Below are 24,863 nucleotides of genomic sequence, written 5' to 3' on the forward strand. Positions count from 1 at the left end.
GCTCGCACCCCCACCCTGCGGTCCGGCTCTCCTTTTACGATCACAGATCGCAGGAGGCAGCAAGGGAACACAAGAACCAATGCAGTGAGGGGCTCGCTGCAGTGACATTACACCCGTGAGGGCGTGCTGCCACCCTCTCTCGCCTCCTGCCACACCACTGACACTCTCAGTAGACCCAACAGGTCACCCATGAGGTGATCAGGCGCCATAAGGCACACACCCACAGGAGCAATCCGTTCAGCTGGAAGCCAAGCCACCCGGGAGCGTGCCAGGAGCAACAATAGCGCATCCCATATAGCAGAGCACTGGCCCTACTGGCCACTGAGGTGGGCGCTTTGTCAACCGATCATACAATAGTTACCCTGGTCAAGCAACCACAAACCATCGCACCACCAGAATAACCCAGGGAGCAAAGCCCAATCTCGCTACCACGGCCTCACTGAAATATCCAGTCAGACAGAGGGCACGAACGGGGACCCCCTGCTTACCAGCATCTACTGCAGTTGACTGGAAACACTCCGACCATTGGTCTAACTCGGGCTAAACAGAAGCAACCCACCACGAGAATAGTAAAAGCGCAGTTAATCAGACGCAAGTTCTTACGACACCACTTGTGGGGAGCAGACCCGCACACACTGTACAACTTGGGGACTCACCACCCGCCACATACCATTGCAACTGCCCTACAAGCTCGAGTGGACATGTCCTTGTACAAAAACAAAGCGAAACAATAATGGAGTCCTTTTCCACAGCCAAACCTAAGCAACAGCAACAACCAGAAACCTCCACACAGCAGGAGCCGCCCTCCAACGCAAACACTAAGGACGCCCAGGTACTGCAAGCCTTCGCAGCACTCAGATCCTTTATCGACACCAAAATAGATGAGGTCAAATCCGACATGTAGTTGATGCGCCGGATGCTCGTAACCTAGCTGAGAGGGTGTCCACCGCGGAAGCTGGCTTGCAAGAAATCGCCAAGACCACGTCAGATCTGAAAACCAGAGTCCAAGAGCTAGAGAAAAGGGTGGCGCACCTTGATGCATGTTCGGAAGATGCGAGGGGTGCGCTCGCCGCAACAATGTTCGCATTTTAGAAATTCCAGAGGACATGGAGGGCCCGAACTCAAATGACTTCGTAGAAACCCTACTGATGGAAGAGATCGGAGCCGGCAAACTAACCCAGGGTTTCTCAGTGGAGCGGCCCCACAGGTCTCTACAAAAGCGACCCCCACCTGGATCACACCCACGTCCGATGATCGTGAAAATCCTGAACTTTCGAGACAAGGAGATTATACTCAGGTACTCAAGAGAAGGAAAGGAAATCAAGCGGGGTGACTCCAAGATTGCCATTTACCCAGATTTCATGCCGGTGGTGCAGCGAGCCAGGAACTCTTTTGTGCCAGTAAAAGCGAGACTCCGAAAACTCAACCTCAAATATATGTTGCTTTACCCATCTCGCCTTAAGGTGCTCTACAAAGGGAAGGCGATTTTCCTAGAAACACCCGAGGCAGCCAACATGTGGCTGGAACATAACAACCTAGCGGGAGACAACGAACCCATCCCTTGAATGAGAGGGGACGAGGGAGGCGGGCATATGGGGATACATCAAAAATCATGTTACCTAGGAAGTTGCAATAGTCGTCCACCACATCTCACTACCACTGCATTGTTAACTTAATCTTCGTTTGGACAGCAAGCCCACTAAGCCACAAGTAAAGTACACCCACACCCACCACACAGAAAGTTAAGTGCAGGCCAGTTGCCAGCACGTTCCTCGTGCCAAATGGCCTGGACAGGATCAGATGGCCAAGGGGGCACCTGAGCGCCACAACTCCATGGTGGCTACTGGGAGCAGTTGTTTATTGTTATTGTTTGTTTTTCCGCCCACAATGGCGGTAGTTAGGACAGTTGCGGAATCTCCAAAAGAAATTAAGCGCGGTGCAGGAGGGTGGGTGTCATCAGACCCTTTGGGAATGGTTCCCACCAGCCAGGCTGCTGGGGGTGGGAGGGATCGTAAAGTAGTCCCGCAGAAACATGACGAGGGCGGTGGGTGGCTGCTCTTGCAATGGGTTTCAACACCAATATGGCTGTGCAAGTCACAGTGTTAACCTGGAACGTCCGGGGTTCAGGCACCTACCTCCGTAGGAACAGAATAAAATCATACCTAAACAGAAAGCGGGTGGGGATAGCCCTACTGCAAGAGACTCATCTGACAGGTGAGGGCACAACCATCCTAAAGGAGCGCTGGGGTGGCCATGGGTTTGGAGCGGGCTACTCCAAATTTGCACAAGGTGTGTTCATGTGGATTAGCCCCCAAATTCCCTTCAAGTTGTTCAAGGAAGAATCAGACCCAGAGGGCTGATGTGTGATAGTGCGGGGATACATAGAACAGGCAGAGGTGTGCCTAGTGAACTCCTACTTCCCCAACTGCAACATCCTAGCCCACTTAGAGCTGCTGTACATCAAAGTAACTCACCACAGGAACAGCTTTTTCATATGGGGGGTGACGAGAGGGGGGCTTCAATTGTGTCCATTCCGTAGATCTAGACAGATCTGCTCCTCCCCTAAATCATGCTGCAGGGGCCTCCACCGCGCTGAACTCAGCCCTGGAAAGTCTAAACCTGGTAGACGTTTGGCGAGAATTGCACCTGGGGAGGCGGGGCTACTCATATTACTCATCCCCACACAATCTCTACACCAGGATAGATCATATACTTATGGGAAGGTAATGCCTGGTCCTCAGACTCGGCACAATATTTGGGGAGATCCATATCTGACCACTCGCCACTACAGGTACAATGGAATGTAACAGGCCCCAGACCCCCCCCCCCCATCCCGCTGTGGAGAATGCCAACTGAGGCCCTGAAAGATCCGGCATTCAAAAGCAACCTCTAAGAATCTTTGGAGAAATATGTTGAGGAAAATGAGGGCAGTGTGGAAAGGGTGGGCACTGTGTGGGAGGCCCTCAAAGTAGTAATTCGGGGGGGAAGTCATTGGAAAAGCCAGCAGTTTCAGGAAACTATTGCAAAATGAATTAGAACGGTGTGAAAACGAATTCAAAAAGGCAGAGTCCACCTCCCCTATCACACACCAAGACGAGGAGACATTATGTCAGCTACGAGGTAAATGCAGAGAGACATGGGGCAGATTGGCCAAGTTCGACTACAAGGCCAGAACTGCCAGGGCGCACACAGAGGCCAGACCGGGCCGCCTCCTGGCCTGGCTCTGCAAAAAGGAACACCCCAAACACCTCACGAGCTCATTAAAGGGGGCGGATGGCACCCTACTCCAGACACAGCAGGACAACAATGACGCATTCAAATCTTTCTATACCCAACTTTATTCACACGACACCCTCATCCCGTGGGAGAAAATCCTAGATACATTAGAGGAAATCTGTCTCCCTAAGTGGACACCCACACAGAGAGACGCCCTAGACGCAGAAATCACAGCTGAAGATATTACAGAGGCCATCAAATCTTTAGCCACTGCCAAAACCCCAGGTATTGACGGGCTGTCCCCGGAGTTTTACAAAACGTACGAATCATTACTCAACTCACACCATTACTACTCAAGGCATTTCAGGAAGCAAACAAACTAGGGACTCTGCCAGAGAGCATGAGGGAAACACTCATCATCCCGATGCTCAAACCCCGAAAACCAGCCAATGAGTGTGACTCCTATCGCCCACTTGCAATGCTTAATTATGATGTCAAGATATTGATCACGATTCTGGCCTCCAGGCTCTCGAGACAGATCGGTGGGTTAGTACATAACGATCAAAATAGCTTCATACCCGGCCCCAACACTACGGCAAACCTTTGCAGGCTCCAGCACATCATAGCCCAAACCGACCAGCATGAGGGCCCTTATGAGTTACTATCATTAGACGCTATAAAAGCGTTTGACTCAATCTATTGGGAATGGTTACTGGCCACACTCAGGGAATTTGGGTTTGGGGCCGTCTTTATTAAGTGGGTGAAAATGCTATACACCAATCCCAAAGCAAGAGTGAAGTCTGGCAGACTTGTGTCTTCGATATGGGACATTCGCAGGGGTACTAGACAGGGCTGCCCATTGTCCCCTATGCTTTATATATTGGGTCTGGAACCAGTTGCAATCTACTTCAGGAAGCAATTCTTCAATGCCGGCATTCGGCTGGGCGGGGAGTATTACATAATATCACTCTATGCCGACGATGTACTCCTTTACGTCAGAGACCCCCATTTAAATGTGCCCTGCATGTTGGAGGTTATAGACAATTTTTCCGCTGTCTCAGGCATACGGTTTAGTAGACATAAATCTTGCCTTTTCCCGTTAGCAGGCCTTAAGGGTATGAATACGGAGGATCTCCCGGAGGTTGGAGTTCAGTGGCAACCAACCTCATTCAGGTACCTAGGCGTCACCGTGATGCATTCCCCAGAGCTGATGCACAAACATAACACCGGAGCTGCACTGAAAACCTTGCGCAAGTCCATTGGCTTCTGGTCCAAGCTCCCCCTATCAGTAATGGGCAGGGCGTCAATTATCAAAATGATAGTCCTCCCCAGATTTCTTTACCATTTCCAAAACGTCTACTATTACATCAAACCCTCATTCTTTCGCATACTTGAAACTATTTTCAAAGGTTTTCTGTGGGGGGCCAGCAGGCTCAGGTTAGCATTGTGCACACTAACATTACCTAACAGGGGAGGCAGCATACAACTCCCAGATTTGGAACGGTATTACCTGACCGCACAACTAAGTTTTGTGGCCCGACGGTTGTCCGATGATACCGCAGCATAAACCGGACTGCTTCAGCATCTAATTAGTCCCCTACGTTTGAAAGAACTCATCGGGGCACCACAGATATGCCTAAGTAATCCACCCATGTTGGTGGTCCTAGGTCGGCAAATATGGCTTAGAACCAGGGCACTACTGCACCTAAAACACTCATACTCCCCTGAGGTCCCGATGATTTCAGACTTATGCAAATCTAGCACTGATCTAGCACAGATCAGATTCTGGGAAAGGAATGGGGTCTACACATGGGGGACTTGTACGACAAAGGCAACTTCAGAGGCTTCGCATGGCTACAGGTGGCAGATGGTGTGCCGTGCGGACAATTCTTATGGTACCAACGAGCCAAGTGCACTGTACATATGAAGTGGGTTGAATGGCCTGAAGAGCCTGAGGCACACCCCCTTCTGACATTGCTGTATAACCTGGGGGACGGCTGGAGACTGATATCCCAGATATACAGCCAACTAATGGACAGACCTAAGCCCTGCAGCGCAGAACTGAAAACCAGATGGGAACGGGATATAGGAAAGGAGATCACAGGCAAAGAATGGGAGAGGGCTTTGGCGTTCCTCAAGGAAGTATCCAGGAATGGCAGGTTTAGGCTGATACAACTTAACGTGCTATATCGCACATATATCACTCCACACAGAATAGCCCAGTTCAACAGGCAGGCCCCCCCACAGATGCACGTGGTGTAAATCAGAAAACACAGACTTATGGCACATGTTCTGGAGTTGCCCCAGGGTACGTCACCTCTGGGCTAGAGTTGAGCAAACATGCAGGGCAGCCGGCATGACCAGATACGACTGGTCTCCTAAAGAATGCCTGTTGGGCACATACCCTCATCTTGCCAAGATAAAACATGGATTTGGCTTGCGTGCTAACAAAAAGAACCATCGCAATGGCCTGGAAGCGGGCGAATGGCCCACAACACTTAACATGGCACCGGGAAATGAAACGATGGGTAGAAGTAGAAACTCAGGCCTGGGAGGACGGAGTCCTCAGATCCCCAGACGACGCAAGCATGGCGTTGGATGCATGGAAAACCCTAACACGAAATTTGTTTCACATTTGTTTCACCCTTCAGATGATAAACCGCCTTGAACAAACACCCTGAGGACCGCCAACGCCCCATCCTCAGGATAGCTTACCTGGGTAGTGCGGCGTATAGACCACCCACGCCTTTCCACCCCCTTCCTCTCCCCCCCCCCTCACTCCCTGGCATCCCACTCGGGCCCTCCAGATGCTCACCGCACCTTCCTAACTAGAACAAGAGCTACACACCGGAGAACACTGCAGTTTAATTTTATTGTTTGGTTATATGTTGTATTCAAACGTTACTATTGGTATGCAATTCTGATATGATATGTCTGTAACAATAAGAAATGGCAATAGACAAATTTAAAAATAAATCAGGAATGTCAAAACTAAATTCAAATCCCATGACAGAAACACAAACAGGTAGAGAGGAAACTGGCTACACAAACTTCACAAGAACTGCATAACAGTAGGGACTGTGAAAAACAAGCCCTGTTACGGGGAACTCTTGAAAACCAAAACAGCAGTGAGGTAACCCTGTAGAGTGTCAATCTTCAGGCCCGCTTGGGTCTATGTTAGCTGAAAATCCAACACAGAGGACAGTGGATAGGATAAAGGATCCAGTTCCTTTTCCCGGCACCAAACCAAAAATGTACTTTGCATGCAGGCATACATGAATTTCGCTGCGCGACTCCCATCTGAAAAGAGCACATTGAGGATGTTGTTCGACAAGTCCCACACTGCTTGTATCTCAGCCTCTCAGTAGCCAAGCAAGAAGGTTCAGGCTGCTGAGCTTCTGGTGGAGGACCGGCACCTCTGACTGGTAGGACAAGTCGACTCTCCTTGGAAGGTGCCAGGGAGGGAAGATGGCCATACCCAGCAACTCCAGATACCACATTCTGTGGGCCTAGTCCAAAGCAATCAGGATCAAAGTGGTTTCGAACAGGCACAATCTCCGGAGAACCAGCGGAAAGACCGGGATGGACAAGTTACTTACCTGTAACTCCTGTTCTCCAGCATGGATCTTGCATGGATTCACATGCTCATGAATATTCCCAGTCAGGCCAGGAATCCTCGGTAAAATAAAGCAGTTTTGCTTTAGACTGAAAACTGCTTGCCTCCTCTATAATCAATCACTGTCCTTTGGGTCATACTGCCCCAGCCAATGATACTCATCCTGTTAAGCTCCCCCCCCCTGGTAGCCATATTCAGATATGGTAGAGCACATTAAATGGCAGTACGAACCAAGAAGTGCCACAGAGGGGAACAAGGGAGGGTTCACATGTGAATCCATGCAAGACCCATGCTGGAGAACAGGAGCTACATGTAAGTAACTTCTTCCTTTTCCAAAGGGGGGTCTTCCATGAATTCACATGCTCATGAATACGACTATAGAGCAGTACATATACACAATCATGGGTGGTGGCACGGCTTAACAGAAGCAATAACGTACCCCAGGAAAAGACTCACCTCAGGAAAACAGGTTGCATAGCACTGCCTGATAGACCCAGGACTCCTCCATGGAATCCCTGTTGATGCAGTAGAATCTCGTGAAGGTGTGGGTGGACCTCCACTTAGCAGCCCTGCAGATGTTAAGTAGGGGAACACCAGAGGGAAACGCTGTCGTCGCAGCAATGGCTCTCGTGGAGTGGGCTCTCTGCCAGCCTGGAAGAGGTCTGTTGGCCAGACGATGACAGTGCATGATGCAGCCGGAGACCCACCTAGATATTGAAGCCTTAAAGAGGGCCTTCCCATGCCTCACAGGTTCAAAAGTGATGAACAATTGAGAAGTCTTCCGAAAATCCTTTGTGAGTGCCACATAAAACTTCAAGGCACGAGCAAAGTCCAGTGAACGCAAGGCCCTTTCAGCAGGTGTAGGCTGGTTCAGAAAGAACAATAGCAGCACCAAAGGCACATTGAGTTGGAACTCTGAGGGAACCTTTGGAATAAAGGTGGGGTGAGCCCTCAGCACCGCCCGTGTAGCGTGGAAGGTCAAATACGGCTGCTTGCAGAAGAGGGCCTGGATATTCGCGACCCACCTGACCAAGGTGATGGCCACTAGGAAAGCAGTGCATTGGATGTCCATGATTAGTTCAAATACGAAATGTCCAAGGGAGAAAAAAAAACAAAAGTTATTTTACCGAAAATAACTTTTGTTTTTTTGTCTCCTGTGGACATTTCTTGCAACCCTCTCCCCTCAAATCCCTTACTTATCTTCCGGCGGCACACATTGCAGTGTACTGCCGACTCAGCCATCCCTCTGCGATGCTGGTTCCCTTCACTTACGTGCATGGCAAATGGCGCTTCAGGGTCCTTTTTTTCAACTTTATCATGATGCGATTGTAGTGAACCAGGTTGCGGTGGATAACCCCTCAAACCTCTCTCCCCTTGTTCACTATAATCGCATCGAATGGTAGATTTGATTGATATTTTCAGCTGTTTGAAATTTTCTTTCAGCCTTACACCTGCTGCAGTTCCCACTCAAGGCAGGACTGCCGCTCCCTGCTGAGCGGGACTGCAATGGCGTTCTTGTCGTCCGCCAGGTGAAAAGGGATGAGGAATATGTCCTGAAGAATGGCCGAGCACCACAGGGACTGATCTTCAAGGGAGAGGGTGGAGGAGCACATCCCGCCCCGCTTATAGATGTAGAACATGATGGTGGTATTGTCAGTGAAGATCCACACCACCTTCCCTCGCAGCTGGGGCTGGAATGACTTCAGAACCCAGAAGACTGACCGTAGTTCCAGGACGATGATATGGAGGTCCTTCACCCACAGGAGCCAGAGGCCTCTGGCGTGAGACTGTCCTGTGTGGCCCCCCCAATCCTCAAGGTAGGCATCTGTGGTGACAGTGGCCTGGTACGGTGGGGTTCGACAGGGAGCTCCCTGAATGAGATGAGGGCGCACCCCCACCATTGCAGAGTTTGCCGGAACCTCCTGGTTGAGGACGATCTTGTCTGTCCAAGAGCCCATGATCTGCAGCCACCTGGCATCAAGAAACTCTAGGCGGACATCATGCCCAACAGTGACTTGATGGCACGCACTGTAGTGACTGGCACTGTTGACAGCCGCTGAACCATCACCAGAATGGCTTTCACCCTCTACTCCGAGGGGGTTGCTAGGCATAGCATTCTGCGATGGCACCACGTAGGACTTTGGATAATTGATGGAGAATCCGGGAGTAGTCAGAAGGCAAATGGTCTCCGTTGTGTGCTGGTCTTCCAGGGCACGCAATTGGGAAACGGATGAGCCAGTTGTCCAAATAAGGGTACACATGGATGCCTTTGCAGCGTAGATTCGCCGCCACCGGGCCCAAGCATTCATGAACACCCTTGGAGACGATTTCAGGCTGAAGGGCAGAGCCCTGAAGTGGTAGTGCCGGCCCTAGACCACAAAATGCAGAACCTCCGATGTTTACGGTGAATGGGGATGTGAAAGTATGCATCCTCTACATACAGAGTCACCAGAAAATCTCCCTTCCTCCAGCTGGTCAAGCACATGCTGCAACGTGACCATCCTTGACTTCTGGGACTTTAGGTACTTGTTGAGATGCCTTAAGTCTAGGATTGGCTGCCACCGCCCCCCACCCCCAGACTTCTGTAAGACCAGAAAGTAATTGGAGTATACTCCTGAGCCCCAGATTCATTGAGGGACAGGCTCTATTGCCCCCTTCTTTAACATGGCTTGAACCTCATGCAATAGTTGGGCCACGTGCAGTTCTTGATGCACCACAGGAGGAATGCGAGGGCAACTGTATTGGAATTCCAGGCTGTGCCCTTGATGAAGAACATCCAGGACCCATTTGTCCATGGTGATGGATTTCCCATTCGTCAAGAAAATTTGCTAGCTGGCCTCCCACTGGGGAGCAAAAGTGGGGGCCCAGGCCCATGGCCCGATCAGGCCTGCTTGGGCGTCTGCATTATGGCCTGCGGGCGACAAAAACGCTGGCCTCGGCTGCCGTAGGCCTGTGAGTAGCCCCTATAGGCTTCCTGGGTGGTGGAGCAGGAGGGCTGATGATAGGGGGTAGTGCACCGCTTGGAGGACCTGTTGGACGTCGCTCTGGAGGATCAAAAGGACGACTATCTCCTCTGCTGCAGTGTCCCCAGAGAGCGTGCCGTCTCTGTATCTGTATCTGTCTTCATCACTTGGAGCGTCCCGCCCACTGCTTTTCAAAACAGATTGTCCCCATCAAAAGGCATGTCCACCACCTTGGACTGCACGTCTGCACTGAGGTTCGTGGCATTCAGCCAACCCTGACGTTGAAGGGCCACACCATTGCCCATCTGGCAGAAGCCAGAATCTGCTATGTCCAGCGCCACCGTGATGCCATGGTCCGAGGCCACCTCGCCCTCCAGGACTAGGGCCAGGGCTTAGGCTTGGGCCTTTTTGTCGTCTGGTTGGAAATCCAACATTGGCCCGAGCTTATACCGAAGCTCTCTGTGGTAGCGAGACAGGATGATGAGAACACTGGCGGCCTGCATGGTGGAAGCCGCGGTGTAAATGTTGCATTTGCCCGTTGCATCCAGCTTCTTGCCCACCATGGAAAAGGACGATGGGTTGGACAAGCGTTTCCTGTTGGCAGCCGACAGCACAGAGTCCGGAGATGGCTGCGACCTCAGGCACCTGGGGGCCCGAGTCTGGGACCCTGTATTTCTTTTCCAGCTTGTCTCTCTTGGAGGGTGTGGTACTTGGCTTCCCCATCAGGGCCAAACCCTCCTCCGAGACATTGTCCAACAACGGAACCGACATGACGATCTTCCTCGAGGACTCGCGTCGCTAAAAGTGAAACCCCCTCGTTCTTCTCCTCCTTCACCATACTGAAGAGTTTGGACGGTCTCGAGATCATGGCATGGAAAGAGCCGATCTCGTCTGGTGGCAAATCCCTAACTGGCTCGTCGGTGCCCAGAGTTTTCCCGTCAGCAGGGACATAATACTCATACTCGTCAGTATGAGTAGGCGTGGTATCCATGTCAGTACCGGTGTCGGTACCGGTGTCGGTACGTGGCGGCTCCTCCTCCGCTGGTGTTAAGGCCCTATGGGGCGGCGTCGGCTGGCGCTTCGGTCCAGAATGGCTAGGCTGACACTTTGGGCTGGTAGGGCTAAGTAGATGCTTCGGCCTGGGAGGACTTGGCCTGGGAGGACTCCTGGTCAGGGGTCTAAGAGGGCTGCAGACTGGACCCGGCACCGGGGCAGCAGGCAGTCGTTGTTTGACTTTCGACACCAAGGTGTGAAGGGTGATGAGAATGTCTAGGGACATGCCCCTGGGTGCTGGCAAGGTGTGAATGGAGCAGCCAGAAATTGATCAGGGCTGAGAACCCTGGGAGGGACAAATGGCTGATCAGGCTCCTGGCGTGGAGATCCCTCCTGGGACATGCCCGAGGCCCCCTTCATGGGCCAAGTAGTTACCCTCCGGCAGATGCTTATCCTCAGAGCTACTATAAATCTGAGGGGATTTTCTCTGGGACCCCACAAGCACGGGGGGAAGACACCCTCACAAGTCTCGGAAGGAAGTGCGTCAGAGGCAGCGAGTCCCTCAAACTACCCGAATCCTTTGGGAATAAGGCGCTGAAGTCGTGGTCGGTACAGGGGCAGACAGAGGCTCCGGAGGCAGAGCTACCCTTGGTGTCATCTTTGTCAAGACCGTAAAAAGGTCAGTGCTGGAACTGTTGTTGAAGTAATGGTGGTCGTCGACGACGAGGTGGATGCAGATGTCATCAACTGAGTCGTGGTCATTATTGAAGAGGCCATTGATGTGGTGGAAGTCTTGGTAGATGAATTAGTCATCGACAAGGTAGTGGTCCTGGTAGACAGAGGCATCGTTGCCAGAGTGTTAGCCATAGCTGACTAAAACAAGGCAGCTGTCCCCCAGCAGGTCTCTCCTTTGAAGAGCTGTCCTTTGAAGAGGACTTGTGTTTCGATGGAGTCAGGGACTTCGTTGCAGAAGGCACCCCGCCCATCGGTAGGCTCACAGTAAACGGTGATGGGAACAGAGACGGGGAGCTGGTCCTTCCCGAACCAGGTCCCACAGCAGAGGCGACCTTCATGGGATCAGATCCATGGTGTTTTACCTTCTTTTCGATCCCCTGGGAAGGGGCATCCTCAAAGGACCTCGACCCCTTGTTCTCAGAGGGAGCATAAATGGGACCGGATGGTCCTTGACGAGACATGACTGTGCCCGAAGACCGCGTCAGAAGCATTCTCCTCCTTCAGCCACGCCACCAACCTGCGATATCGGTCTCATTTGGTCTTCACCGGGAAACCACAGCAGATCTCACATCGGTCTTCATCAGGGTCCGGGTCTAAACAATACAGGCACTTGCTGTGCTGATCCTCAACAAACATTTTTCAGGCCCCAGGATGCGCAGGCACTGAAGAGACACCTCTTGCCCACGTCGGACATCATCGAGGTGAGATGTAGGCCCAAGCCTGGGCCTGCCAAATTTGCAGAAAGTAGATCCAACGATGGAGCTCGATCTTCGTCGACAACGGATCCCTGTTGCTGGTAGTCAATGTGCGTTGTTTGAAGAAGAAAAGGATCGAAAAAATTCTCAAGGCGAAAAACAAGAGTATTCTGTGAGGGGTCAGAAATGCAAGACTGACAAGTAGATAGAGTTTCTCTCAAGTACCTATTTTATTAAACAATAAGGGTGAGACAAACAACTATCTTTCCCTAACCTAACAAGGGTTTCCCTGCCTGTCAAATAAGGCTAAAGGAAAATGACCTAATGTCCAAAGATCTCCGTCCCTCACATTCATACATGCAACAAAATCATACAAGGATTATCTGGCAGTTCAACCTTCATAAAATAACATTTAAATTCAAACAGAGAAATTAGAAACCTAAATCCATGTAACCAGGGTTGAATCCCCTTCATCTGGATCAATTCATGATGTTTCAAACCAAAGTTCAAAATCAAGAAAGTTATTTTCAACAGCCAAGTTCCACTTGAAATATAGCACAAAGTTCTGTTCACTGCATATTTCCTTCATTTGGCAATATATTTCTCTTATTTTTAAGTCACTCTTCAACTGCTGTTTGACAAACCAAAAAGACTTTGTCTTCATACATCAAGTCAGTATGCAATATAAGTATTTTCTTCTCTGAAGACCAATCATCTTTCATTAAATTATATTTCCTCTTCATAAGCAACACAGTTTTGTCAAGATAATTCCAAAATAGTTCATCCGTACACATCAATGGATATACCACTGTCTTTCCACCACAATCATCTACCACCTTGTAGTACTTCAACATATCTTCTTCCTGGTCTACTCGCCTGCCAGGACTAACCACAAAATGTCTATTTCCTGGTGTACTCGCCTACCAGGATGATAAAAAAACTCCTATTACCACCAGTACTTTGTGGCGAGGATTAGTTCAAACTTTCCACACTTACATTCTCAATGGGGAAAGTTAAATGAACAACTGCTTCATTGATGTTTCTTTTGACTTTCAATAACTACAAGAGGGTTATAACTTCTTCCACAAGGATACAATACACATTGACAATGTCTCTCACACTGATTCATTTGCCCCAGGCAATGCAGATTATATTTCTCTCCCTGTTGATATCTACAAGCAGTGCTTCTATTCTGCCATCTTTGGTTTTCTTTAATTGCTGTTCAATGGCTTAGGCAATGCTTGTTATAATCTTTTATAAATGATCTTTCGGACTGTAAATCACATTCACTTTGACTATTGTTCCCTTTGGGCTTTGGTAATGGTGGTTACAATATTCTTTTTCACTCTGGTTAATTATTGTCCCCTTTCGGATTCGACAATGGTGGTTACAATTTTCTTTTTCACTCTCTCTCTTAAGATAAGAGTTGTGCCCAAATTGCCTCAATTCATTAGTTCGATATTCAAAACTTTTCTTCTGAGCCAGCTGTCTGTTTCAGAGCACCCCGGGGTCACCTAAAAAAGGCCAACTGACCGGTCTTTTCACACGTCTCTGCTGGACCCGCTGCTCATGTTTTCCTCTTTCGTCGGGGTAAAACGGGCGTCTGACAGCTCCGGTAATGTTTCTGTTGCTCGTGCCTCCTGTAGTTGAGGCTGCTTCTGCTCTGCTCGCACTCCGGGGAACACCACACACTGTAGCAGCATGCAGATCAGGAGAGCTTCCCTCTCCCTCGGGAGTGCTAGCTTCCGTACTGCTTCACACTGCATGCTCCCTGCATCCTACACGACTCCCGACCTCTGCCACTTCTTTGACACGGCGTCCCGCTTCCGAAACAGCAGCGCCACCGTCTCCAACTTCTTCCTCATGCTTCTGCTGGTTTCATTGCGTCTCCTCCAAGGCCCGCACCTAAAAGGCCTTTAAAAACTTAAAGGCCCCACTCCGGTGTGGGTCGTTACAACCACTAGACTGCACACTACAGTTCTGTAACTCTGAGCTCCTCATCCTCATCTCAGACTTAAAGTCCATAATGTTCATATTCTCTTTAAGGTTATTCAATTTACTTTGGTCTAGTGATTTATAGGATATACATTTAGAGGAAGTTCTCAAAGGCATTAATGGTGGTTTCTTGCTTTAACAATTCAAACACACTGTAGAATTATGACAATCAGAAGTAATATTAATTCCCTGACTTTTACATATTTCATTTACCCGTTTATCATAGTGATTTTAATACTTTATGCCTTGGGGAAATCTGGGAGAGGAAACCTTACAATGATAACAAGTCATCAGATATTCAGGCATTAGGGAACTTTCACCCTCAGAAGAGGCTAAATACTGGGTTTCCCCTGGCATAGTTCTCACATTCCCTTGATGGCCTTCTCCTCCCATGTGATCCACCCGGCTACTACCACCCCCAGGGTCAAGATCAGGCAGTGGCTGCCTTCGCCTGGCCACAAGGGAGGAGATTTTTGGCTTGGATTCTGTGAGGATTCATCACAACTCCCAACACATGCTGTAAAAATCTGAAGATTCAGGGGTGGATCTTAGGAGGATGAGTGTCATTAGCTGGGGGCAGTACGAACCAAAGGACCGTGACTTGTTATAGAGGAAACCAGCAGTTTTCAGTCTAAAGCAAAACTGCTTTCTTTTACTAAGGATTCCTCGCCTGACAACGGGGAATATTAATGAGCATGTGAATCCATGAAAGACCCCATGCAGGAGAAAGGCGGGAATGCATAAAGGAGGTTGAATGTTCAATCGACTGTCAGTGCGTCCCCCACAGCTCCCCGTCAAGGAAATTCCCTGGAGCAGAACAACCCACACTTCCTGTTGACACTGGAAGCAAAGAGGTCCACTTGAGGAGTTCCTCAAAAGGCAAAGCTCTCCTCCAGAACATACTGGCAGAGCTCCCATTCATCGGAGACCGAAGTCGGTCTGCTCAAGGCATCCGCTGTGACATGCTCTCTTCTGGACACATGAGCCACGGTCAGAGAAACACCATTCTCCGGAGCACCGCACCAGTTGCATTGCTTCTCTGCACAGAGGCAAGGACCCCACACCATTTCGTTTGTTGAGGTAGTGCATGGCAACTGTGTTGTCAGTAAGGGCCAACAGAGTGTTGAGTTTCATAGGAGAGGAAAGTGACCAGGGCCAGCCTGATCACCCACAGCTCCAGCAGGTTAATGTGTCCCTGCAAGATCTGACAGGTGAGCACTCTAACCAGTCAGAGATGCGCATGTGAACACAGTCAACTGGGCCATGGTTGACAAAACAAAGCGCCCCTCCGCAAGTTGTCCCATGGTGCCCACCATGCAAGATCCTGAGCCACCTGCTCTGGGATCTGTGAAATGGCCGACATGTGGCCCTGAAACTGTGACCATGGGCAACGGAGAAGCCACTGAAATGATCTCATGCACAGCCTTGTCTCCAGGAGCGCAAGGATGCAGGAGGCCATGAGGCCCAGAAGGTAAAGGAAAGTTGATGCCAGGACTTGTTCCTGAGATTGGAGGGCATTGATGTTCGGTACTTGGGCAGAAAAACCCTGACAAGATGAGTATCCAAGACTGCACCAATAAATCAGCGGGACTGGGACGGCTAAACCCAGAGAATTTTTGAAGTTCAGGCAAAAGCCGAGGTTGTGCAATAGTGTGCATGTGCTGAGTAGATGCTCTGATACTAGATCTGGGCAGTGAGCTTGGCTGAGCCAGTCGTCCAGGTAGTGAAAGGCATGAATGCTCTCCCTCCTGATGTGAGCCACCACCACTGCTAGTACCTTGGTGAAAACCCTGGGAGCCGAAGAAAGACAGAACGGGAGGACTAATGATGTTGGCCAACCACGAACCTCAAGTACTTACTGTGCTTCCGATGGATCTGGCATGGAAGTATGCATCCTGAAGGTCCAGTGCAACCAACCAGTCCTGCAGATCGAGAGCTTGCAGTATCTGGGCAAGAGTAAGCATCTTGAACTTGTCCTTGCGCACAAACAAGTTCAGCAGCCACAGATCCAGAATGAGACGCAAGCCTCCATCCTTCTACGGCACCAGAAAATAGGTGCAAGGGCAAGACTGATCTGTCCGGTGGAAGGGAAGGGAAGATTGAGGTCCTCAGGCTATCTGTAGCGGCCTGACCCATAAAACTCTCCAGTTAGGCATGAGAGGAGAGGAACACTAGGTCTGATGGGGCAGGACAGTGTTTCTTCGCCAGGTCCCTGCCCACTGCCGGAACAGAGGCAGGTTTCTCCCACATTTCCAGCACAAGGGCCTCTACTGCCACATTTAAGGGCATGAGTGTCTCCTTGGAGGCATCGTCCAAGATATCGCACAGTTTGGACTGAACCTTGGATACCATGATGGAGCTGAAAGCCCCAGAGTACTAGCTACCTTAGCCATCAATTGCTGAAAATCGGCTTGAGGCTTTCCTGGGGTCGGAGCTGACAGAATGTCCATCTACGGGCATCAAGGCCACTGACAACCTGCAGATCCTTGACCAGACCCCAAATATCCTCACATTCACGTAGAACTCCTCCAGGAAATCTCTCGCCTCCCTAGAAACCAAGGTTTAAAACCCAAAGTGAACTTGGTGACCCTCCTGGTCATGGATGTCATTCATCTCAGACATGAATGTGTCCATAGGGAGTGCAGTGTATTCCTGCAGAGCCGAGGTGTCAACGACGCCAATCTGCACCGACGACGAAGTCGGAACTGGCGTCGGAGCCTCAGCCCCTGAAGGAAGGGCCCGTCAGCGCTGAGGAACCTTGGCCGTCTTCTGGTCCAGACCCCAGTCCATAGGCGTGCAAGAGTGGTCCCCAGTGGGTACCCTTACGGTGCAACAGACGCAGTGAGACCAGTGTCGACGCTGCTTAAGCCAAAGGTACCGGAGCACTGACGCCTCGGCAAAGATGTCAAGCACCTGCAGGCAGAAGTTCTCCCATTCCTACGGGGTGGAGGATTGGCCTGCGCTGGCTGTTCTAGAGAATATTTAGAGCGTTGGCTCTTCTTTTTTGAAGAAGAAGAGGAACGTTGGTGCTAGAACTCACTCAGGAGTGGGACCTATTCCAATGCTGCTGCAGCTGCTTCTTGTCCTTTTCCTTCACCTTGCGTGGAGCTGTCCAATCTTCTGAGCTGCGGGCAGGAGTACACAACCTCGATTGAGATGCTCACCCTATGCCGGGCAAACTTGAAGATATTTGCCGCCTTTTCCTGGGGGAGCCTTTGGGTGCATGGACTGGCACGACCAGCAATCCTGGGTCACCAAGCAGTACAAACAAATCCGGTGCAGATCCGAGACCGACATCTGTCAGCCACAATCCGCACATGGCTTGAAGCATGAGTCATTAAACGGATTAGGCATGGCACAGAGAATAATCTCAAAAGCTCAACGAGCATGATCCCGATTTGCAAACGGAGTGCGTGGAAAAAAGGAACTGAAGTCGTGGTGCGCGCCTCAATATATACTTGTCCCAACGTCATGTCTGGCGTCGGTGCTTAGAGGCATCAGGCGGAACAGATGCAAAGCGATGCTGCGCCCCTTGGAGAAGGAAACGTTTCTGAAGAACAGCTGATCTGGGCCAGGGAGATAAAAATTAGGAATCCGTCGGAGGAAGTACTCCATTAACAACCATTGAGGCCTCAATTTCATTACCAGGGGATAGGCAGACTTAAGATTCATCATGAACTGAAAATATGTGCATTAATCAAGCAAAGGCTTGCGGACTGATTAATTTCACAGGAACAGAAATATCACAGCCAGTGATTTATTGGTGTGGGTGTTTGTCTGTGTGCAAGATTGGGGGAAAAATAACAGTGCCGCTCTTGGATCCAGGACAACCTTAAGGGAAGCCTGGGCTCCCATGCTAGTTTACTGTGACACAGAGATGGATTTGAAAGTGAAGGGTGGACCAAAGACAAACCTGAAAAAGCAAAGTGTTGGTGATAGACTGCACAGCACTGTTCATGACAGAGCAAGCCGACAACATGCAAGTCTACAAGCGTTCTGGTGCATGACGAAGTGTAGTGACTGAAAGTGTCCAGTCCGTCATTTAGAAGGTGTTGGAAGGAAAAGCAGCCTCCCTTCCTTCCTAGGATCATAATCGTTTTTTTCCATCTTACTTGCAGTACAAAGACGGTTTTACAGCGCCACTTCTTGGATTCAGAAGAAGTAAGGTCTTGAAGAGGATCACTCACTTATGGATTGCAATTAGACTTCTTGTGTTTTTCCTTTTTTGTCAACTCAGAAACAGGGGCTGGATATAGGTTATGGCACATCAGAGTTGATGACTCAACTGAGACTCAAGCAGGAACCTAAATCTTCACATGTATATGGTGAACGCATTCGCAACCTGCTCTGCTAAGATTTTTAGTGCATTGTCTGTCATGAACCGCAAGTAATTGCCATGATCTATACCACAACCACAAAGACACTTCTGGTGTGGACCCACCATCAATATCTTATTCTAGCATTTCTTATAAAGCTTAAACCAAATGGGTTTTGTGGAAGATGCATCTAACGATACAGTAAAGTTCCCAAAGTAGGATCACTTAATCTATTGCATATTCTCCATTTAGTGACAATAATGGACACCAACAATTCAAATAGTTTCATGTCTGAAAACATTAAATATAAAGGCAAACACAATGTATTGCTAGAGTCATACATCATATAATACATTAAAAAGGTTGGCTACTTTGTTACCTGTTCCATTGAAGGGCAAGCAATAATGTGTAAATCTTCATTGCTGAATTCTTCTTTGAGCATTGCATGCATCCTTTGGAACACTTGCTGAATATTATTCTTTAAAAAATAACAGAAATACTAAGTTGATAGGTCTGCGCATTAAAGGAACACATGTAAGCGCATACCTGAAAAAACAATTACATTAAGGAGACTTGAGGAGATGCCTGTTCCAACAAAGGAGTTAGTATCATGGAGATGAACTGTGACATGGTCATAGAGAACTAACAATGCATAGAAATAACGCTTGCCCTTAAATTGTATCTACTGCAATAGGGTGCAACAAATTGCTTTACACTGTTAATCTCTAAAAAATCTGTTATGTAATGCTCTGCGGGCCATGGATTGAATACTCATCACACGCTCGACAGGGTTGGCTGAACACATTCCTGTGCAGACTCAGGAATCAATAGGGAACTGGTGAGGACGAAAGGGATTACATTTATCATGAATTCTGTTACTATGTTGCGACTCGTAATTAACACATTTCATTATTAGAATATGTGACAAAGCCAAAGTGAACATATGTTATGTTAAGTTGATTTATACCGCACACCGCTGCTATTTCCATGGTCTCCATGTGTTCTCGTGGCTCTGTTAGTAAAGTGGAGTGGGTTGCTTAGGGAGGAGGAGGAGAGTGATAAGACAGGTGTTGTGCTCTGCTGTTGATGCATGTAGAATCAGGAGTAACTGGCATCTGTGCTTTCTGGGTGTGTTTTGTGCACAGGATAATTATTGCTTCTGGATGGGCAGCGTGCAGTGTTTGTGTTGTTGGGTGTTGGAGGATATTTTGGTTTGTGAGTTGGTTTGAGAGTAATGTGCGGTTAGGGTGTTTAGCAGGGTGGTTCGCTAGTCAAATGGGCGCGTTTGGCAAGTGTGTGTTGAGGGAGGGTGGTTGGGACAAGGAAAAAGTTAGTGAGGTTTTTGGATGGTCTCGATATAGTGTAGCTATGCGGTTTTCTTCTTTTGTAGGGTATTCATCTTTACATTGGCATGCAGTTTAATGGAAGGGACAACACTAAAAAGAAGGAATGGTTAGTATAGTGGAAATTATTATTTAGGGAACTTTAAGCTGTCGGAGTGAGAATTATCTAGAGTGGCTGGTTATGGGCTAAGGTTTCTTGGGTTTCCTGGGTTCTCTTGATCTGTTAGGCAGACACATTTGTGTTTATTTCTTGATCCGAGAGGTGAGGAGTATTCAGTTGTCAGGGTCCTCGCGGTTCATTCACTGTGGAGTTTCAATGCCTTTGTGGATGTTGTTTAGACATTGTATGGGTTTGAAGTAGCCTCCCAGTAAGGATGATAGTTGTTTAGTTGTTGGTCTGTTTTTATCCCGGTGAGTTGAATAAGGAATAAGTTACATACCTGTAATTCCTGTTCTCCAGCATTGGTATCTTTCATAGATTCACATGATGTATGAATACTCCCTGTCGACGGGCTGGGAAGCCTCTGCAACATAGAGCAGTTTATTTTTAAACTGAAAACTTCAGCCACATTAGTGCTCTAGTATAGTCATTCTTGGGTCATACTGCCCACAGACAGCCAATGGAAAGGGCTCCCTTAGCTCCACCCCAGGAGGCCATCTTTAGATTTTGGCAAGCGCACGTGAAAGTGACAATATAAGCCAAGGAGAGCCATAGGCGTGGTAGGCAGGAGGGTTGCATGTGAAAATATGCAAGATGCCAATTCTGGAGAACAAGAGTTACAGGTAAGAGATGTATTAATTCTAAAGCATTGGATCTTTCACAGATTCACGTGCTGTATGAATAGATTACAAAAAACTATCACATAACCATAATGGGCGTAGGCAAGCTCCTTGTACAAACAATTACCACAGGAGACACTGATCTTACCCAAACAGGTTTCATAGAATCACCTGGGATCTGTTACGGAATCCCAGTCAACGCAGTAGAACTTTGTAAAGGTGTATATATTTCCAAGAGACGACCCTGCAGATGTCCAACAGGGGAAATCCAGAGAGAAAAGCTGTAGTGGCGGGAATGGCCCTTGTTGAATGTGCCCTGGGTTACCAGGGAGAGGCCTGCCAGCCTGCTGATGACAATGGAAATGCAGGAGTAAATCCATTTGGCAAGTGAAGACTTGGAAGGAGAAATTACTTACTGTAACAATCTTTCTATGGAGTCTTCTCCTGCAGATTCCTCATCTTGATAGATATCCTTGTCCAGCTCTGCTGGTCGGAAACATTTTCGACAGGGGGCGTAGTAGACCTAGACTTGGCCGTTGATCGTCGATCTGTCTTGCTGGAAATCGTACCAAAATGTCACCCTCACAACCTCACAATTACGACGGCCGAAAATGCAGTTTTTTATTTTTCTTGTCCCCCCTTACACCACATTTATATATGTGTGGGGGGCTATAGAATATAAAATGAATAGGGGGTGGAGGGTTGCAGGGGCTCTCCCCCGCATATATATGTGGTGTAAAGGCATTATAAAAAAAATTCTGCATTTCCAGCCATCGCAATAGTCACATAAATCCGTCTTGCTCGGTGCTCGATCGTCGGTTTCCGGATGTGACGTCAGGCGTCATATACAGCACGTCACTATGCCCCATGCTTCAGTTCCTCCATTTTTCCCCCGTGCCCGAACGCTGCAGAGTAAAAACAACAGGAGGGAAGGCTAACCAGCCTATTAAAACGTAACAATGGAAAAGCCCCAATCAATTACAAATTGGAATAATACACTTTTGGTGGGGGGTGGGGCATTTAGCCAATAAAAGCAGTCACCTTAGAGCCAATACAGTCGTCTTTTGCTTAGGCAGAAGCTTTAAGCCATAAGAGTTTTCTGAACGGAGATGGATGGGAGGGGCGATGAGGAATCTGCGGGAGACAAATCCATAAAAAGATCATGTAAGTGATTTCAACTCGGCACGCCACCTAAGTCAATGCCTAGCGTGTGATGCACAGTTGGAACCCTTAATTATATATTTTTATGTCTAAAAGTTCTTTTATTTCTTAATGATGTACCCTTATATCATGCCCCTCTCTTTGAATCCCCCCACCCCCCTGGTCTCACTGAACCAGGAAGCAGGCTGTTTTGCAAAGTTAAAAGATTTATTTTTATGAATTTGAACAAGATATATATCACACTTTTATGAATTTGAATATATATATATCACACTATTACTATTTATACAATGATCAGCATTGGGTGATATCACAACAATCAACAATCTCTTTAATCAGAATGAGGATGGATAAGAAAAATAATGCAGCCTAGAATAATACTTGATAGGGATAGGAAAGCAATGCAGCATAGAATAATACTTGATAGGGATTCAATCAAATGCAATGTCACTGTTTCCCCCTGTACACTACTCAATTCCCAATATGCAATATAGAGGTGGAAGGAGAGAACACAGGTTTCAGGGATAAACACTCAACAAATACAGTTTCAATCCCAGTTCCCCCGAGCAAGCAGAGAGAAACAGGAATGATTTCAAAACAGTTCAAATGCTTTTGAATGTGGCCTGGAATGAATGGGAAAAATGCTAAAAATTGATTTAAATCACTAAATGGGATTCATAACTAGTGGGAGCCGCTTTGGATAGTTCCAGGTAAACACTAGCAACGATGATTGGATAACTAGCAGATTGAAAATTGAATTCTGAGTTCAGATGCAAAGAATAGCTGTTTTACACGTGTTGAAATTGAGCCAAATGCAAATCCGCTGCAAACTTTTCAGCGTGCGAGAAACGCAATTACAGGTTTGTTTGAAAGCTGAGGATGTTAGCTTCTAGCATTTACGGTATGGAAGTTACAGAGGTTTTAGTAGAGGTCGATTTTCTCAGAAAGAATCAAGATTTTCAAATGAAAGATGCGCTTTTGAATATTACCAACAAGAATTTTCTGTACACTAGAGAGTCTATGAAGATGCAAGATACCCAACGGGACAGCCACCAGATCAGGGCACCTCTATTCTGACTTTTGCCCGCCGAGACACTTGTCTTTCTTCAGCAAATATATTAGCGCAAAGATTATATTATCACTACCATTTACAAAGGACTATATGGATGAGTGAAAGATTCAGGAAAAACAAAAGAGATTCTAAAATGCAGTTCTGGATATGGTGGAATGATTTGGATAAGATTACTTAAGGATAAGAGATTGGCTATGGACAATTCTATGCTATAGAAACTCACAACTATGGTTTGGAATAGGCCCGTCAAAGATCTGGTCAAAGGTTTTGGACTGAAATTCTGCTAGCCCACCGGACAGGATTCAGGCACCCGGTTCTGCACTCAGCACGACACTCTGGTCTCTGCACGGCCTCTGAACTGGATCTGATGGGTTGGTTCTGGGTTGATTTATCAGGTTACAGCTCTGCTCTACTGCTATGGATCTCTGGGTTCTAGCAAGAGTTCTTGGCAAGAAGCAGAAACAGCACAGCCAGGCTGTTCAATTTTTGGTGTGCCCCTTGGAAGTCTGGGGTTAAAATCAGGTTTCAAGATTTTAAAGGCCAGCTGAGAAAGGTTCAGCTTTGGAATTGGGCCTTCTGCTTTCAGAGTTCTGGAGTCTTGGATCTGGGTTCTCCTACAGAGCGCTTCGCCAGTAAATCAGTTGATGGGTGAATGTGTGTCTGTCTAGGTCCTAAACGGTCCCTATTTATGTATTTCCCAAAGGGGTGGGTAGGCTGAATTATACTTAGCACACCCTCTAGGATTCCTATTGGTTAAAGTATTTCTCCTCTCCTGATTTGAGAAAGAAATCTAGTGTCATAGTGATGCTGCATTTCACAATCCAGAGAGTACCTCCCCTTTGTTTCAGTAAAGTAAATCTATTTTTCACATAAATCATATTTACAATATCACCAACTTGCTATTAATACATATTCACATCACAGATTTAGTACAGCACGTATCCGTCCGAGTTCCATCTCGGTGAGAGCTTTAGTTCCAATTTTACTGTTTTTCGCACTTTTGGTTGGGTACCCAGTGTCAGATCTGTCCACATTTTTCTCCATACATGCGCATGACATCTGGGCATAATCCTGTGAAGTTTCATATTTCTAGCATTATCACAATTGCTGCAACATCAACATTTTGGTAGTCTTGTCTCTGAACATCGCACAGATTTCAGAGTAGTTTCAAACTGTGAGCAGAAATTTCATTTTAACAATACTATATTTACAGATTTTTACCAATTTTGTTCAGTTCTCTGAGTCTTTTCAAAAAGATATTTTCTTGTGGGTCAAGATACACATCTGTCAAGTCCCGCCCCCAAGGTTTGGCTGGACCAGAGCACTCCCAGGCTCCCTTCCTGCTGGCAGTTGTTTTCTGTTGACAGTTGAATCTGCATATATTTTCAATCAAGGGAGTCTTTTGTCTCTCCTCAGAGCAACAGGCCAAAATCTCCTCCCACCTCCATTACCAACTCAATGACAGTTCCTGAGCAGAGAGCAGGGGGAAGATGCCTTTGAAGTACTGTGGCTAACATTAGTTCACTTTTAAAACACTGTTTTAAAATTGTCTTTTCTAAAATAAACTTTACATTTTCAACAAATATACCCACAGAACTCTTCATTCCAGTCTTTTTAAAACATAGACATTGAATTGTAGCAACTTATATTGCTTTTGATGGCAAGTCTCTTCTTTTCCACAATTTGATCTTAATGTACAAGTTTAACTAACAATATAAGTAAATGACAGCTCTGACACAGGTGAGCGGCGGTACTGCGCTCATATCTGACAGATTTTTCCAGGCAAGCACCTTTTTGAATGTGGATTTTCTTGTGATGAAATCTGCTTCTCCTGACATTGTGCTTAGGTGGATTCTTTAAATAAAGTGATGTTTAACACCCAACAAGGATGTTGGATCTTTTCTGATGTTTGGGAAACCATGATTTTGCACTTTCAACAGCCAAGGAAAAACAGATTTTAAAGCACTTCTGGGTTTTC

At 47.7% G+C, this 24,863-nt stretch overlaps 1 protein-coding gene across 1 annotated transcript in view; it reads right to left on the bottom strand.

Annotated features, from left to right (window-relative positions):
• The window catches only part of COG3 (component of oligomeric golgi complex 3), a 1,080,852-nt gene that overhangs the window by 18,848 nt on the left and 1,037,141 nt on the right, over window positions 1-24,863 (bottom strand). The window contains exon 22 of the mRNA XM_069640775.1: window positions 18,909-19,007. Coding sequence (XP_069496876.1) covers window positions 18,909-19,007 — 99 coding nt within the window. The remainder of the gene's footprint in view (window positions 1-18,908; window positions 19,008-24,863) is intronic.

This window comes from Ambystoma mexicanum, chromosome 7q (assembly GCF_040938575.1).
Source record: "Ambystoma mexicanum isolate Mex_15411 chromosome 7q, UKY_AmexF1_1, whole genome shotgun sequence".
NCBI lineage: Eukaryota > Metazoa > Chordata > Amphibia > Caudata > Ambystomatidae > Ambystoma > Ambystoma mexicanum.